This window comes from Prionailurus bengalensis, chromosome D3 (genome assembly GCF_016509475.1).
Source record: "Prionailurus bengalensis isolate Pbe53 chromosome D3, Fcat_Pben_1.1_paternal_pri, whole genome shotgun sequence".
NCBI classification, from domain to species: Eukaryota; Metazoa; Chordata; class Mammalia; order Carnivora; family Felidae; genus Prionailurus; species Prionailurus bengalensis.
This window is the reverse complement of record NC_057356.1, coordinates 7509680-7525612: the sequence shown is the minus strand read 5'-3', so window position 1 is coordinate 7525612 and position 15933 is coordinate 7509680. Positions and strand designations below refer to the sequence as shown.

General features: G+C 43.3%; 1 protein-coding gene across 3 annotated transcripts in view; it reads left to right on the top strand.

Moving 5' to 3' along the window:
* The window catches only part of CFAP251 (cilia and flagella associated protein 251), a 66757-nt gene that overhangs the window by 19905 nt on the left and 30919 nt on the right, over positions 1–15933 (top strand). For all 3 annotated transcript variants that reach the window (XM_043557514.1, XM_043557513.1, XM_043557515.1), the window contains exons 8-15: positions 1806–1883; positions 3400–3450; positions 5620–5834; positions 7988–8182; positions 8900–9150; positions 9497–9648; positions 11224–11397; positions 12599–12783. In XM_043557514.1, coding sequence (XP_043413449.1) covers positions 1806–1883; positions 3400–3450; positions 5620–5834; positions 7988–8182; positions 8900–9150; positions 9497–9648; positions 11224–11397; positions 12599–12783 — 1301 coding nt within the window. The remainder of the gene's footprint in view (positions 1–1805; positions 1884–3399; positions 3451–5619; positions 5835–7987; positions 8183–8899; positions 9151–9496; positions 9649–11223; positions 11398–12598; positions 12784–15933) is intronic.

The following is a 15933-nucleotide window of genomic DNA, read 5'->3' as shown; positions in this document are numbered from 1 at the left end:
TCTTTTCTTTTCTTTTCCATTTACTTGTTTTTGAGAGACAGAGACAGAGCACGAGCGGGAAGGGGCAGAGAGAGGGAGATACAGAATCTGAAGCAGGCTCCGGGCTCTGAGCTGTCAGCACAGAGCCTGATGAGGGGCTTGAACTCACCAACCCTGAGATCATGACCTGAGCCAAAGCCAGACACTTAGCCCACTGAGCCATCCAGGCGCCCCCAGAGCAGTAGTTCTTAAGCCAAACAAATTATATCCCTCTCTTAAAATCTTTCAGTGACTTCCCATTGGCATGGGAATAAACTTAAACTCCCCCTCCACCTGTCTCCCAACATCTATCCTCCTGTTTATTAATGTTTTATTAGTTTCCATACCCTAGAATTGTACAGGAATGGACTCTTTGTGGAGGACTCTGGCTTCTTTCACTCAATTTAATTTTTGAGATTCATCCATGTTGTTACATGTTTATTCCTTTATATTATTCTTTGTGTCCTTTATTGAGTTAATGCTGAATGGTAGTCGTGTATTGAGTGGATATGACACAATTTGTTTATCTATTCACTGTTGAAAGACACTTGCATTGTTTTCTATCTCTGGCTGTTGAAAACAAAGCTGCATGAACTTTCATGCACGAATCTTTGTAGGGATATATGCTTCCGTTTCTTCTGGTAATTATCTTTGTTTTTGAAGGTTGTTCTCCCTAACTATAGGATTTTAGGTTGGTAGTTATCTTCTTTCAACACTTTCAGGATATTATTCCACTGTCTTCAGACTTACACCATTTCTGTTGAGAAGTCAGCTATCAATCTTATTGTTCCTTCTTTTGAAAGTTACGTGTCTTTCCTTCCCCTCCTGCCCCACTCTGGATGCTTTTTTGATTTTCTGTTAGTTTTCAACAGTTGGCTTTTTTTTTGTTTTTTGTCATTTTTAGAAAATATATTAAAAAAATTTTTAATGTTTATTTTTAAGACAGAGAGAAAGAGAGAGAGAGAGAGTGTGTGTGAGTGAGGGGGGAAGGGCAGACAGAGAGGGAGACAGAATCCAAAGCAGGCTCCAGGCTCTGAGCTGTCAGCACAGAGCCCAACGTGGGGCTTGAACTCACGGACCGCAAGATCATGACCTCAGCCGAAGTCGGACGCTCAACCGACTGAGCCGCCCGCTCAGGTGCCCCTAAGATGTGTTTCTGGAACCTGTTTTCCAGGGCTACAGGCTGCAGCCCTTCACCCCAGGTTGCAGCCAGCCCCTCCCCCCTCCACATACATACCCTGGCAGGACGTGTGCCTAAGTCTCCCGGGGGATTTCTGCCGTGTTGTTGCTGTTTGATTTAGTTCCTGCATTTCATGGTTTCCTCGCTTCCATAGTTGCTGCAGGGCTCTTTGGGAAGAGAGCCAGGCAACCCGTGCTATTCGCTGCCTTGGCAGGAATCAGAAACTCCTTCCAGTATTTGGCATTCATTCCAAGTTACCTTGTGGCCTTGTCAAATTTAGAAATGTGTATGCAGCAGTTTCTGTCCAAAAGGACACAGAGTAAAGGTTATTAGTGAATATTGTTCGACTTTTGCTCGTTCCAATTTACAGATGATGAGTTATAATAAATAAGACTAAATGAGAAAGGGAACACATTTGGGACCATTAATTTTAACACTCGATGTTTAGATTGTATTCCTGTTGTTTACAAAATGCCATGTCTTTTCTGTTTTATATTCCTATCCAGCTATTTATTATAATAAAAATATTATTTAATTTTAACAGTTTAGCCAGAGAGAAACAGAAAATTTATTGTAATGTAATATATTTCCATACTTTATATTTCAGAACTACCTTATTTTTAATCCAACAAATAATAAAGAATTGGTGAGCAATAGTAAAACACAGGCAATATATTATTTGTGGGTAAGTAGAAATATTTTTGTTTGTCTTAAATATGGGGACAAGTATGTGTTCATTCTCTGAGTACAGATATATTGGTAATGTAACAATATAGTATCTACTTAGGAAGCAATAAATATGTATTGAAATGTTTTTTATGTAATTACAGTTTTTATTTTAGCCCCACTGGAAATTAGTGTATTAAGTCAGAAGCAGATAATTTAAATTTAATTTAATTAATTAAAAAAAATTTTTTTTTTTTAACGTTTATTCATCTTTGAGAGACAGAGACAGAGCATGAGCGGAGAAGGGGCAGAGAGAGAGAGACACAGAATCCGAAATAGGCTCCAGGCTCTGAGCTGTCAGCACAGAGCCTGACGCGGGGCTCGAACCCACGAACCGCGAGATCACGACCTGAGCCGAAGTCGGACGCCCAACCGACTGAGCCACCCAGGCGCCCCTCATTTAATTTTTTAAAGTAATGTGTCAAATATTTATTTAAACGTACTTAACAGGTTTAAAATGCAGGGTTTTTCAAGACCTTGGTTTTTATAGATAGGAATTAGCAAACAGATCAGCAATATGTATACTGATACACGGTGGAATCATGAGATTAAAAAAACATCGAAAGTTAAATATAAACTTACCACAGGACTCAGGAATTCCTAAATGCAAGAGAATGTAAAACAGGCAAGCCAACAAATACTCACATACAGATGTTCATAGGGCAGCATGATTTGCAATAACCAAGAGGTAGAAGCAAGCCAACTGTCCATCAGCTCATGAATGCAGACACAATGTGGCAGATCCATACAATGGAATATGACTCAGCGATAAAAAAAGAACGAGGCACTGACACCTGCTGCAATGTGGGTGACTCTCGAAAGCATGGTGATGGTGCTAAATGAAGGAAGCCAGACACAGCAAACCACATGCTGTATGATTGCACTGATATGAAATGTCCAGACCTGGAGAATCCAGGGGACAAAGTGCAGAATGGTGGTTGTTGGGGGCTCCGGGAGCCGCACGTGGGGCTGCTTCATGGAGAGGGGGCTTTCTTTCGGGGTGATAAAAGTGTTCTGGGACTAGGAGAGGTGATGGCTGCACAGCATTATTAATGTACTAAATGTCACTGGATTACACACTTTAAAATGGTAAATGGTTAATTTTATGTTATGTGGGTTTTACCTCAGTTAAAAATGCAAAACGAAAACACTGATTGAATGAATCACTGATTTTTCAGTGGTAGTCATTACTTCCAGTATTTATTGTAGCTTTGATGCCTTACAAATGTAGAATTCAGATTTGCATTCATTCCCATTTAAAGTCACAACCATTTGTGGCATTTTTTTTTTTATGTATTTGCCTTTCTTTCAGAATGTTTTCAGATGTTCCTGGAGGCAGCAGGCTCCCTTATCTATAGAGATTGCAAATCTCTGGGCCTGTTTAGATGCATTTGTTTTGATTTTGTGGTTCTATTCTTCTTTTGGAAACCAGGTCTTTTTTTTTTAGTAGTGATTATTTTTTCTGTACTTAACAGTGTGAAGAGAGAGATATACTTGCTCACAGTGCCCCACATTTAACAGAAAAAGTGAGTATGCCTGTTCCACTTTTATATGTCAGAGTTTGTGCAGAGTAAATATGTATGTGTGAGCTTAGTCGCTTTGGGCTACTCTTGGTGTCTTGATATTAAACCACTGGGAAATCATTTGAATTTTTTACTTGGGTCCTTCACCATATTGAATTGCCAGCTGAAAATAATGGACTTTTGTTCAAAATAAAATATTATGGAAATGATAGTTGACTACCCTGAGAAAATATCCAAAAGAGTGATAGATTTACTAATGTGAGTGTGTGTGTGTGTGTGTGTGTGTGTGTGAGACACAGAATGAAAATTAATTTGGAGTGATATAATAGTTGAACATGAGTGGATCCTTTTTAATCCACCCAGTTTTCAGAGCAATAAAACCTGATGTGGGGTATTGGGAGGTTTAAGAACCAGGGGGAAGGCAGTGCAGCAGGGGTTGGAGGAAACTGTTAGTCTTGCCTGCTCACCTCCAGCTGTCCCGTCCAAGGTGGAACTGGGGTCCTGTCTCCTACAGCATTTTCTGCATTTGACACCCATGTCACCTGCCCCCAGCGAGCATCTTATGATGTTTCTTCTTTCATTCTTCACTCTTGTTATGATTTATAGGAACTTATTTTTTAAGAGGGCATGCCAAAAAAAAAAAAAATAGGAGATGGATGAATACAAGGAGAGAATATTCTGTCTGCAAGCTCTTTTTCATAAATCAAAGTTTTCGCAAAATAAAGTCAGTTCTCATTGTTCGTGGCAGTTACATTGGATCAAGTCTCTGCAGACCTCAGATAGTGAATACGAAGTCATTGCTCCTAGGTGAAATACAGGATTAGGTTCCTGCTGGCTTCTGGTCATTAACATTTTCATCAACAGATAGATGCATAACCTCATTTTATGTATGTTTTTGTTTAAAGACACCATATTTAATATGTAATGTTGATTCATTAACTTTGACTCACAACCAACAACTCTGGAACATATGCCTGAATGAAGTTTATCTAACTCAGGTCTGTCCCCTGGAAGGCACATCGTAGCCTTCCTGCACTCAGGAACGCTACACAGCATTTCAGTATCTTGTTTGAGGCCAGTTTAAGTACTGAAATTGCCAACAAAAAGCACCTCATAACTGCAAACAACATGGCACTAAACAGACCCCGAAAAGGACACTTGTTTACAATTTGAGAGCTGAAGTAAGGCAGAGCGCATCCTTGCTTGACCTCAGCTAAGAACGTGCGCCTAGGGAGAGTCCAGTTTTTTTGCCTCTCTGCACATGTGCACGTCCGCAAATGATCATTGAAGGTCCCACAAGGATTGATTTGGGTTATAAATAAATTTCAGCGAGGAGGTGAATTTGCAGATACAGAACCCACAATGAGGATTGTCTGTAGTTTGAAATGATGAAAATGCCTTGTATTGAATCAGAGCTGCTCTTAGAAAGAACTTGACGCCCTTGCTTAACCAGCTATTGTTTTCCTGACCCTCTTGTGTTCAGGGCAATAGAGGTAAACCGTAGAGTCTTGTCTGTGTAGTTGGGAGAATTGGGCAGCAGACATGCTGTCTTGCATGACAAAATGTGGAGTTTCTTTGATTTACTCATTTGTTAAATATTCACTGTGGGGCTCCACTCACTGCTCTGGGTTCTTTCTATACTTCATCTCTAAGATGTTGCCTAAGAGAGATGGCCTAGTGCCTTATTTTTTGTAGCACACATTTCATAAGGAGTCAGGGGCATTTCTGTACTGTATGGTACTTAATTTCTACTGATGGGAAAAAAGGCTATAATTATGAGACTGGGATAATTACTTTATGATACCTTACAACTGGAGCATGCTCACGACAGACATTAGTCTCTTTATCAGTCTCTGAAACCCCTTACTCTGAAAGTAAGAGAAGTTGAACAGGTATAAACAAGTGATTAACCACTCTTTCATTTGATTTAAGCAAACAGTTTAATTAGCACAGTACATAACCCTTCACTTGGCTCTGAGCAAACCTTCAGAGGCTCAGAACTGCCTGCACCCCGGCAATCCACGAGGGAGAGATTTGTTAGTGATTGTTTTGTTTAAATTTTATCTTTTTCCTGCTGTATTTCAGTGTAATATTATAAAATGTCATATTGATAAATGTTTTGTTTTATATTTATTACCAACGGTAACTTGTAATCTGTCTTTTGAAATGCAGACGTTCAACAAGCTCGTGGGAAAATTAACCCAGTCAGTCTTTCATTTGAATTTAACACAAATACTCTCAGCAACAATGGAAGGGAAGCTGGTTGTCTGGGACATATACCGCCCCCCATCGTCTGCCTCCGCCTCTCTGGACTTTCCTCATATCAAACCTTGTAAATTGGTTCATTTGCAGAAAGAGGGCATCACTGTGCTTACTACAGTTGATAGGTAATTAACTTAATTAAAAAGTAGCTATCAAGGATTACAAAAGTATCTTAAAACCCTTTTGGATGTATACATGTATTTTGTATATGCATAGAATATTTCTGGGGAAATTCGTTATTAACTGGGAATGTTTGTTGCCTCTGAGGAAAAGAATGGAGAAGTAGGGTCAGGGTGGGGGTTAGATTCACCTCTTTTTATAGTCTCATTTGTACTAATTGGTTTGCTTTTATTATTTTTTTTTAATCATGGGCATATATTACTTTTAAAAATCCCTTTGTGTTGGTGAAACAAAAAGTAACTTGTTTTTTCTTCCACACTAATTAGACTTTATTTTGCACCCTAAATTTTACATACTTTAATTTTAAGAAAATAACGTGAATAACTATGTTGGGGTTTTTTTTCTGATTACAAAGTAACACTTACCAGGGTCCCTGAGTGGCTCAGTTGGTTGAGCCACTCAGGGACCCTGACTTTGACTCAGGTCATGATCTCACGGTCTGTGAATTCAAGTCCCGTGTATGGCTCTCTCTTGTCAACACAGAGCCTGCTTCAGATCCTCTGTCTCCCTCTTTCTGCCCCTTCCCCACTGGTTCTCTTGCCCCCACCCCTCTCAGAATAAATAAATAAGTAAATAAGTAAGTAAGTAAATAAATAAATAAATAACACTTACCCATTATGAAAAGATGAAATACAACAAACCTTTATGAAGTTCACTGACTTGAGAGGTTGTGGGGGCTCAGAGAGGATCATTAAAAGCCTTAGTCTCAGATAGAAAGGGGTTCACATTCTAGGTGCATCTGTTCCCTGCTGAGGGACCCTGGGCAAGGGACTTTGCTGAGCCTCCATTTTTCCATCTGTAAAATCTCTCTCAGAGTGATTTTATGAGGATTTTGTGAGACAAGGCATGTAAAACTTGTAACACATCGTCTGGCACAAGGGAGCCCTAGGTGAAAAAGTTAGTATGCTAGAGAAGTTCCCAAAAGTGGTGGAGAAAATTGCCAAATGACAAGGACCATGACCATCTAATTGGAGCCACTGTGCCATCTGCTTTCCAAAAGCCCTGCTTTCATTTTCATTTCTTTTAATAAAGGGAGCAGCGAGGGTCTGGCATGGCTTTTCAAAGAGAAATGTGAATTGCCGTCTTCACGTAGTGGTGTGGAGAAGACAGTGATGGAATTGCTGCTGCTGATGAACCAACCTTTAATTACTTGGGGGTTAGGGCCAGTGAAGACCAGCCCTCTGTTCCCCTCTCTCCGTGTTAAATAAAACCCAGACGGGACCAGGGAGCCCATGAAGGGAAAGGTCTTGAAAATACTTGGCTTGTTTTGCCTTTTCTGTCCAGCAGAGGGCAGTGAAAGGTGTTCTAGCCAATTACTCTGCCCACCTGCCTCGCTTATTAATCAGAAACCTCATTTAATCACTTTGCATATATGAGAGGAAATTCATCCCCCTGCCCTCTCCCCCCCCCCCACACACACAATTAGAATTACGTTAGAGGCTTTTTTTTTAAAAAAAGCCCATTTGGAATGGGTCTGAGGACTGGAAATAAAAGCCATCTTGTCACGCGGCATTGCCTTTGGCTGTGATGACTGGACAGGGTTTTACGATGGCTCTAACAACAGTGCCTTCTTGTAAAGCAGCTTGTGTCCTATTGCCAGGCTGGGTGATATCGGAGGGCTGGTAGACGGTTTCACAGCAGAGAATGTAAATCACTGCCCATTGCCACTGCACGTGGCTGATCTGGGAAGGCAGGGAGAGCAAAGCAAGAGCACAGATTTTGCATTAGGTACACCTGCATAGTCTAGCCACAGGGCCTGATAGGGTTGCCTTGTATAAGTATATCCCGTACGTTATTTGGGACATACTTAAGCTAGAAGATTACTCATTGTTTAACTGAAATTCAAATTTAATTGGGCAACCTCCATTTCTGTTTGCTAAATCTGGCAAACCCAGGCCTTGAGCAAATTTCTCAACTTCTCTGAGCCTGAGTTTCCTAGATGTAAAGTGGAATGACAGTAAAATCAGCCTTGGATGGTAGAATGAAGTCAAGTTTTGACAATTCCCAGAGTCTAGAGCCTGACATATGATTAGCTGTTCAATAGATATCTGGTCCTTACTACAGTTAGCTAACAAACTCATGTTTTTCTCCATTTCAGCTATATTGTCACAGGTGATATTAGAGGTAACATTAAGTTCTACGATCGCACCCTGTCCATTGTTAACTGGTACAGCCACTTCAAACTGAGCTCCATAAGGACCCTGTCCTTTTCAAAGACCCCAGCAGCTCCGCCTACCGAAAAATCAAACTATCCTCCAGACTGCACTTTAAAAGGTGACCTTTTTATCGTAAGGTAAGTTGTTAATGAATCCAGTCATTTGAGTGGCCAAAAAAATGATCGATGTCTTAGAGTTGGCATGCGGTGGAATGTTCACCTTGTTCCTAGCATATGTGATAGAACAGGATGGCTCAGTCCTTTGCAGGGCTCGAAGATGGATCATCATCCCTATTTATTCATTTTTTTAAATGAGGCATTATTTTCGTATTAAGACTCTTCAGCGACCGGAAGCTGGAAAGGGCTTATCCCTGAGTTCTAATCTCTGTTGTGTGTGGAGTCCCTCGCTGTAGCTTGGTGTCTCTTCTCCAGGCCGAGTTTGCCCTAGCGCTGCGGTTAAAGGCATTTGATAATTAATAGCCATAACATTTCGAGACTGAATTATGTGCGAGTCTGCTTAATTACCCTTGCCGTATTTGCAGGCACATCTGTATGTGTGCACCAAACTCCATATTTGCATACACAAATGAATATTTGCATGTGCAGATTAGCTAATTGTACAACTGACTGTCCATCTGCATACTTAATGACTCAATTTACATGTAGAAATGTGGGCTTTTTCACTTGCAAATGGAAGCTGTTGGGTATTGGTAGTATATTTTTGGAGATGGTGGGTTAATAATGTCACTAAATTACAGACGACAGAGGCGTTTCATGTGCAATTAGAAGCAGAATAGCTGGCGTGCCCCGTTCCCTGCAAACGCTGATAGTGTCTGGTCTCTCCCTGGCAAACAGGAATCTTATCATCGGAACATCTGACGCTACAGTGTACCACTTAACGACAGACGGGACCAAACTTGAGAAGTTATTCGTGGAGCCCAAGGATGCCATTTGTGCCATCTCCTGCCACCCGTATCAACCCCTCCTCGCCATTGGGAGTCTCTGTGGGATGATCAAAGTGTGGGATTATGAAAAGAAAAAGTACCTTTTCAGCAGGGTCTTTGAGAAGGGGCTCGGCATCCAGAGTCTAACCTATAACCCTGAAGGTATTTTCATTTCATCAGCCTGTCTTAGTCTCCAAATCAAAAACAGACCCAAATGGCTGCAGCCCTTGGCTGTAACAGCTCCAGGACGTTCACCTTGACCGCACTCCCCCCAGCAGGCCAGAGGACGCACCTTGTCCCTCTGGACCCTGCAGCGTTCGGTGCCTAGTAGTCTCTGAGCACTCATCCCAGAGACTCCTGCTTTTCAGTCTATTTCTCCATCCAGGGTCCTTGTCCGTCATGTTCATTGCTGTCTCCTCAGCACCTAGAACAAGGCCTGGCCCGGAGTCTATGTTTCTTCAATGAATGAAGTCCTTTTCCAGCATTGTTCTCTGGCCTGTGATTTCAGGAGTCCTTCTTGGAGCCGGCTTCACCGAAGGGACAGTTTACATCCTCGATGCAATGTCCTTAGAAAACCAAATCCCGGAGCCTTTCAAATATTCCAGAACCAGCGTGACTCACGTCAGCTTCTCGCATGACTCCCAGTACATGGCAACTGCTGTAAGTGTTTCCACTGTGTGCCATCCAGTGGTCTAGCAGCCTTGTTTACGACCAAAAGGGAGAGAGGACTGGGGGGTGGGGTGGGGATCGCTGGCGAGTGACTGCTGATGGGTTCGGGGTTCTTTGAAGGGTCATGTAAATGCTCTAAAATTGTGGCATGGGGCAGAGCTCTGTGAGTACACTAAAAACCATGGAGTTGCACTCTTTAAAGGTGTGAATTGTGTGGAGTGTGAACTGTATCTCCACAAAGCCGCTGTAAAGGGGGTGGGGGAGACTCTCGCTCGAAAACGAGACCAGGCCTCAGGACCTGCGGACTGGGATTTGGCCATCCTGACAGCTCATTTTGGTGTGTTGGTTTCTGGACCCCTTTCTTGGCATCCATCCTTTCATCTTTCTCTTTGATTTTTGACAAGATGACATTCTCATTCATCTCAAAGCACAGTCTTCCCTGGTGTTTTGGATTCTGTTCCTTCCCTCTGTGAATAGGGCTCTTAAGCTCAGTAAAGATTTTCCGAGACCTTTAACCTCTCCCTTCCTGCCAGCTCTCCTGGTCTGCAGTGCGCAAGTCTTGCCTTGATGTGGGGTGAGGAGTAAGAGCCACCATGTCCCCGATGCTCTCCCACCCCTGCCTCTGTGCCCGGCCCCTCCTCTGGTCCTGCCTGTAGGGGCCCAAAGCTGAGCCTCCGCACCCCTGCAGTACCTGACTTTGGCGCCCCCTTCCCTCAGGCTGCTCTCACACACTCTCCTACCCAGTTCACTCTCAGCCATGATACTATTTAGAACTTACGTGTTTTAAGTTTTGTGTAGCTGGATACAGAGAAGGGAGGACAAAGGCAAAAGAGTCAGGGCTTCATTTTTCCACACAGAAAGAGGTGGGGACCAGAAAGAAGGGTAAGGCCACAGTGTCAGTGTCTCTCTCCCCCGACAATTACCTTCGTGGGTTATCTACTGTTAACCTTAATATGTTCCTCTGTAAAATGGGTATTTTTTTTAATTTAACGTTTATTCATTTTTGAGAGATAGAGAGGGACAGAGCATGAGTGGGGAAGGGGCAGAGAGAGGGAGACACAGAATCCGAAGCAGGCTCCAGGCTCCGAGCTGTCAGCACAGAGCCCGACACGGGGCTTGAACTCACGAACTGAGAGATCATGACCTGAGCTGAAGTTGGACGCTCAACTGACTGAGCCACCCAGGCGCCCCAAATGGGTGTTATTTTATTACTTGCTCTGATAGACTAAAATTTATTTTTGGATAAAATAGTCTTCTTTATTATTCTTTTTATTGTTTTAGAGATACAGCACAGACAAGAGTGGGGGGTGGGCAGAGGGAGAGAGAAAGAGAGAATCTCAAGCAGGTTCCATGCTGTCATCACAGAGCCTGACATAGGGCTTGATCTCACAACCCTACGATCATGACCTGAGCTCAAATCAAGAGTTGAATGCTCAACCGACTGAGCCACCCGGGTGCCTCTTGGATAAAATATTCTAACGGCAACATTAGTATGAAAAACATGATGATGATTTTCAAGTTACAAAACCTAGCAAGGAATGACTTGTACTTTTTGCTCCTATTCAGGATGTACGTTTTACCGTGTCTGTTTATGTGGTGGTAGTCAGAAATGGACACAGGGTCTGGGAATATCTGGCAAGACTTCGTTCTCATCGCAAGAGCATTTGCAGTCTCCTGTTTGGGGTTCATCTGGACAGCAATGAGCCGAGACTGCTGAGCCTCGGGAAAGACAGGCTCTTGGTAAGCCGTTCAGTGTCCGTTTATCTCACCACTGGGACTGTGTGTATTTCAGTCTTGTTGTGTCCCTGGCATCTGGTATAGCACTGGGCCCACAGTGCATGTTGGAGAAAATGAGTGTATAGCATAACATAGTAGCATAAACATCTCTGGGTCGATGCTTGGTCTCAAGGATGTGCAAAAGCAATGCTCCTTCAGTAGAAGCTGTGTTGGAAAGGTTGAATCTGGATCCTGTCCCAGGCTAGCGACCTGTGGCCCCACCCTCTCCCGAGATGCTGGACAGAGGCCGCAGCAGCTCCCAGGCAGCCACACGGTCGGGAGGGTCAACGGGTGGTACACGGACAGCCACCTGCACCCACACGGCTGTTACATTTGTCACTTTTAGTACAGGATTCAGAAAATTACATGCAATAGTCAACACCTCATTATAAAACAGGCTTTGTGGTGGATGACTGTGCCCAAATGGAGGCTCATGTCCGTGTTCTGAGCACGTCTAAGGCGGGCCAGGCTAGGCTGCGGTGTTCCCTAGGGTAGGTGTGTTAAATGCATTTTTGACTTACGATAGGTTTATTGGGATGTAACCCCATCGTGAGTCAAAGAAGTTCTGTTTCTATCCATCGTAACTTCCTTCCGCGCTCCCTCCCTTTCCTCCATCCCTTTGTCTCCTTTATTATGGCCGCCCATCCATTCATTCATCCTGGCCTGGCCACCAAAATCTACCTATGGGTGAAATTCAGCAAGCTGCTAATTTATCATGGTCAAGTGCTGAGATTTAGATATGAATTAGTTCCCACCCTCAAAGAGTTCCCAAGATAATGTTAAGGGAGACAGTGTAACATAACTGTGAGAGTTCAGGTTTTGGAGTCAGTTGGAACCTAAATTTGAATTCTCACCCTACCAGTTCTTAGCTGTGTGACCTTGGGCAAGCCACTGAACCACTCTGAACAGGTTTTCTAATCTGTAAAATGGGCACAATGGTACGACTTGACAGGGGAGTCATGAGTGTTAAATGGCAACATGTTTTTAAGGTGCTTAGCTCACTGTCTTTGCTCATAAGGAATGCTCCATAATGGCAGCTTATTAGGAGCAAGGGTCTAAGCAAGTCTTCTCTTAAGAGGCCCAACGTTGTTTCCCCCAGAATAAGACTGTGAGTTGACTTCATTTGGCTCAGTCCTCATGTGTGAACATCTGGGCTCCTCTGCAGATCGAGTATAATCTTCTTAAGAGCTCCAAAGACCACCTGGAAGTCCTGGACATTCACCGAACCGATCAGGGCAACTACCCTACCTGTATGGTCTGGTACCCACCACTCACCAGGGAACTCTTCCTGCTCATTTGCAACAGTGGCTACAAAGTGAAACTTTTTAATTCCACCACGAAAATGTGCAGGTAAGCAGCAGGAGCCTCCCACTGATGCAGAAATCAGTTCCTCAGCCCCCAGCTTATTTCACGTCTCAGCTCATGGACCCATGAGCAGCTTGGCTACCTTTACTCACGCTCACTTTGCAGAGGAGGAAAGAAAGGCATGGAAAAGTTGAGACATTCTCATTCAGGGTCACGTGGCTGGGAAGTTGCCAGAGGCAGGATGCAAATCCAGAGCCCTCTTCTGAGCCCAGCCCTGCACAGAGATGAGGGACCCAGAGCTCAGTGCCTGAGACCCTGTGAAGGAACCCGAGAAGTTGCTGATGCTTTATAAACTCTCCTATCCTTCCCTCGTGGATAACAACAGATATTTTCACTTGAATACTACCAATTGTGTGATTTTTAAAAAAAGATTTTATTGTTATTTTTTAAGTAATCTCTGCACCCAACGTAGGGCTCAAACTCACAACCCCGAGATCGAGAATCACATGTTCTACCGACTGAGCCAGCCAGATGCCCCTAATTGTGCAATTTTTCTTACTCTTGGTTCCTAAAGGAGTTTTTCAGTTTACCTGAAGGCATTCGTGTGTTCCCGCAGTATTCACCCAGCCCCTACCTGAGCCAGGTTCTGTCCGAGGTGCTGAAGGTGGAGATGCAAACAGCATTGTTCCTGCCACCATGGAATTTGCATCTTGGAGGGGGAGTGGAGTTCATGGGAGTTCTGGGCCGGGTCCATGTTTGAGGTCAGGAGCACATGGTGCTTTAAAGCCATGAGATGAGAGAAGATTCCAGAAGGGAAAAGTGTATAGAGGAGCGGCCAAAGGACCAAGCCCAGGGCATCTTCAAAGCTGAGCCTTTCAGAGCAGCAGCCTCTCCATCCTGAAGTAGGTCTACATCTGTGCTTGGCGCTTGTGCTGCTAGGCCCGGCCCCCAGGGTTTGCTCCTCCTGATAGATACAGATTATGGTGCACCGTCCCTGCACCAGGGCTCTGCACTCTTCTTCAACAACGCTCCCAAGTATTATCCCACTGAGGTTCTGACATGCAACAGAAATTGCTGCTCAGGAAAGGATGAGACTTAATCCTTGAACCTAGTTCTGACTCTGTCCTCTACTTCACACCACTGAGTGCCGGTGCAGCCCTTGCTTTGGGTGCATCCCCTCTCTGCCTGTGGTTTGGCTGCCTTGTGGTATGGCTGGCAAGATCAGAGGCGTGGAGGCTGGAGAAACACAGAGGTGAGAAGTCATTAGTGACCTCACCTGGGAGAAAGAAGTGAGAAAACTGGCCAATAGCAGCTGGTCCTATGCTTGAGGAAGATCATCGTTTTGAAATGTTTCTCAGTAAGATAGGTCCTCAAAGGATCACCATCATAATATTCTTCTTCTTCTTCCTTTTTTAAACATTTGTTTCCAGAAGGGTACAAGGAAAAATGACTGAGAAATGCTATGTCATGTGGCATGAATAGGAGAGAAATCCAGCACAACTTTTTTTTAATGTTAAAACACTGGGAAGGAGACATTTGACAGATACATGGCAAAAGAATTTTAGGCGATCCTGGAATCTTCGTCCATCATCTTTAATGGAAACAAACCTTTTGGACATGGACTATCCCATAGATATGCAAGTCCTGAGAAAATCTGACTTTGCCAAGCAGATAGATTGGGCATGGAGGGCCTCCAGGCTCGAAGTTCCTGCTAACAGTTACTAAGCAGAGACTTAGAGCCACACAGTTAGAGGAGTTTCTGCCTTTGATAATCAATTGGAAATTAGCATAAGGGATCTTTTTATTTTTATTTAAAAATTTCTTTTCATAAAACATCTTTTACTATTTTTTTCAGAGGACAGCCTGAGCAGGGGAGGGGGAGAGGAGAGAGAGAGAGAATGTCAGGCAGGCTCCATGCTGAGCGTGGAGTCCAAAGTGGGGCTTGATCTCATGACCCCAAGACCACGACCTGACCTGAAATCAAGAGTTGGACATTTAACCAACTGAGCCACCCAGGTGTCCCTTAAAAAATAATTTATCGAAGTGAAATTCAATAACACAAAACATAAAAACTAGGGTCACCTGGGTGGCTCAATCAGTTAAGTGTCTGACTTCAGCTCTGTCTCTCTCAAAAAAATAAACATTTAAAAAAACATAAAAACTAACCATTTTATTTTTTAATTTTGTTAATGTTTGTTTATTTTTGAAAGAGAGAGAGAGAGAGAGAGAGTGAGCACAAGCCGGGGAGGGGCAGAGAGAGAAAGGGAGACAGAGAATCCAAAGCAGACTCCAGGTTCCGAGCCATCAACGCGGAGCCCAACATGGGGCTTGAACTCACGAACTGTGAGATCATGGCATGAGCCAAAGTCAGATGCTTAACTGACTGAGCCACCTAGGCACCCCAAAACTAACCATTTTAATGTGAACAATTCACTGGCATTTAATGCATTCACAATGTCATGCAACAACCACCTGTATCTAATTCCAAAACATCTCCATCACTCCAAAGTAAAGCCCTTTGCATAAAGCATCTTTTAAGTTGTAGGAATAATAAGGCCTCATAACCACACTTACTTGGGTAAGAAGTGCCTTTTCATGATATATCCAAAACAATGTTAAAATGCATTAAAAAATATCTAGACCTTAAAAAGGCAGTTCGCAGAAAAAGGCCAATAAACCTATGAGCAGATGTTCACTAGTGTATCAAAGATGTAAATGAAAGCAAGACATCATTTTTCATGAACCAGATTAGCAAAGATAAAGTTGACCAACAGTGCACAGTGTTGGCAAAGGTGTAGGGGGGTGGGCACTCTCTGCCTGCTGGGGAGATGTGGAAACTGGGCATCCTTTGGGAGAGCAATTGTTGCCCGCTGTTAATTTGCATCATGTTGTCTGATGTCTAGGAATGTAGCCCACAGACGTCCTCACCCAGTGTGCCAAGACATAAGTAAAAGGATGTCTTGTTTGAAAATATTTTCAAAAGTGGAAACAATCCAGATGTCCATTAATAGGGGATTGGTTAAATGATGGCTTGTTACTACGCTGAAACATGATACTGCTTGTAGAAAAGAAAAAAAGAGGGGCATCTGGGTGGCTGGGTTAAGCATTTGTCTTGATCAGCTCAGGTCTTGAGCTCAGGGTCGTGAGTTCAAGCCCCACACTGAGCTCTGTGCTAGGTATGAAGCCTACTTAAAA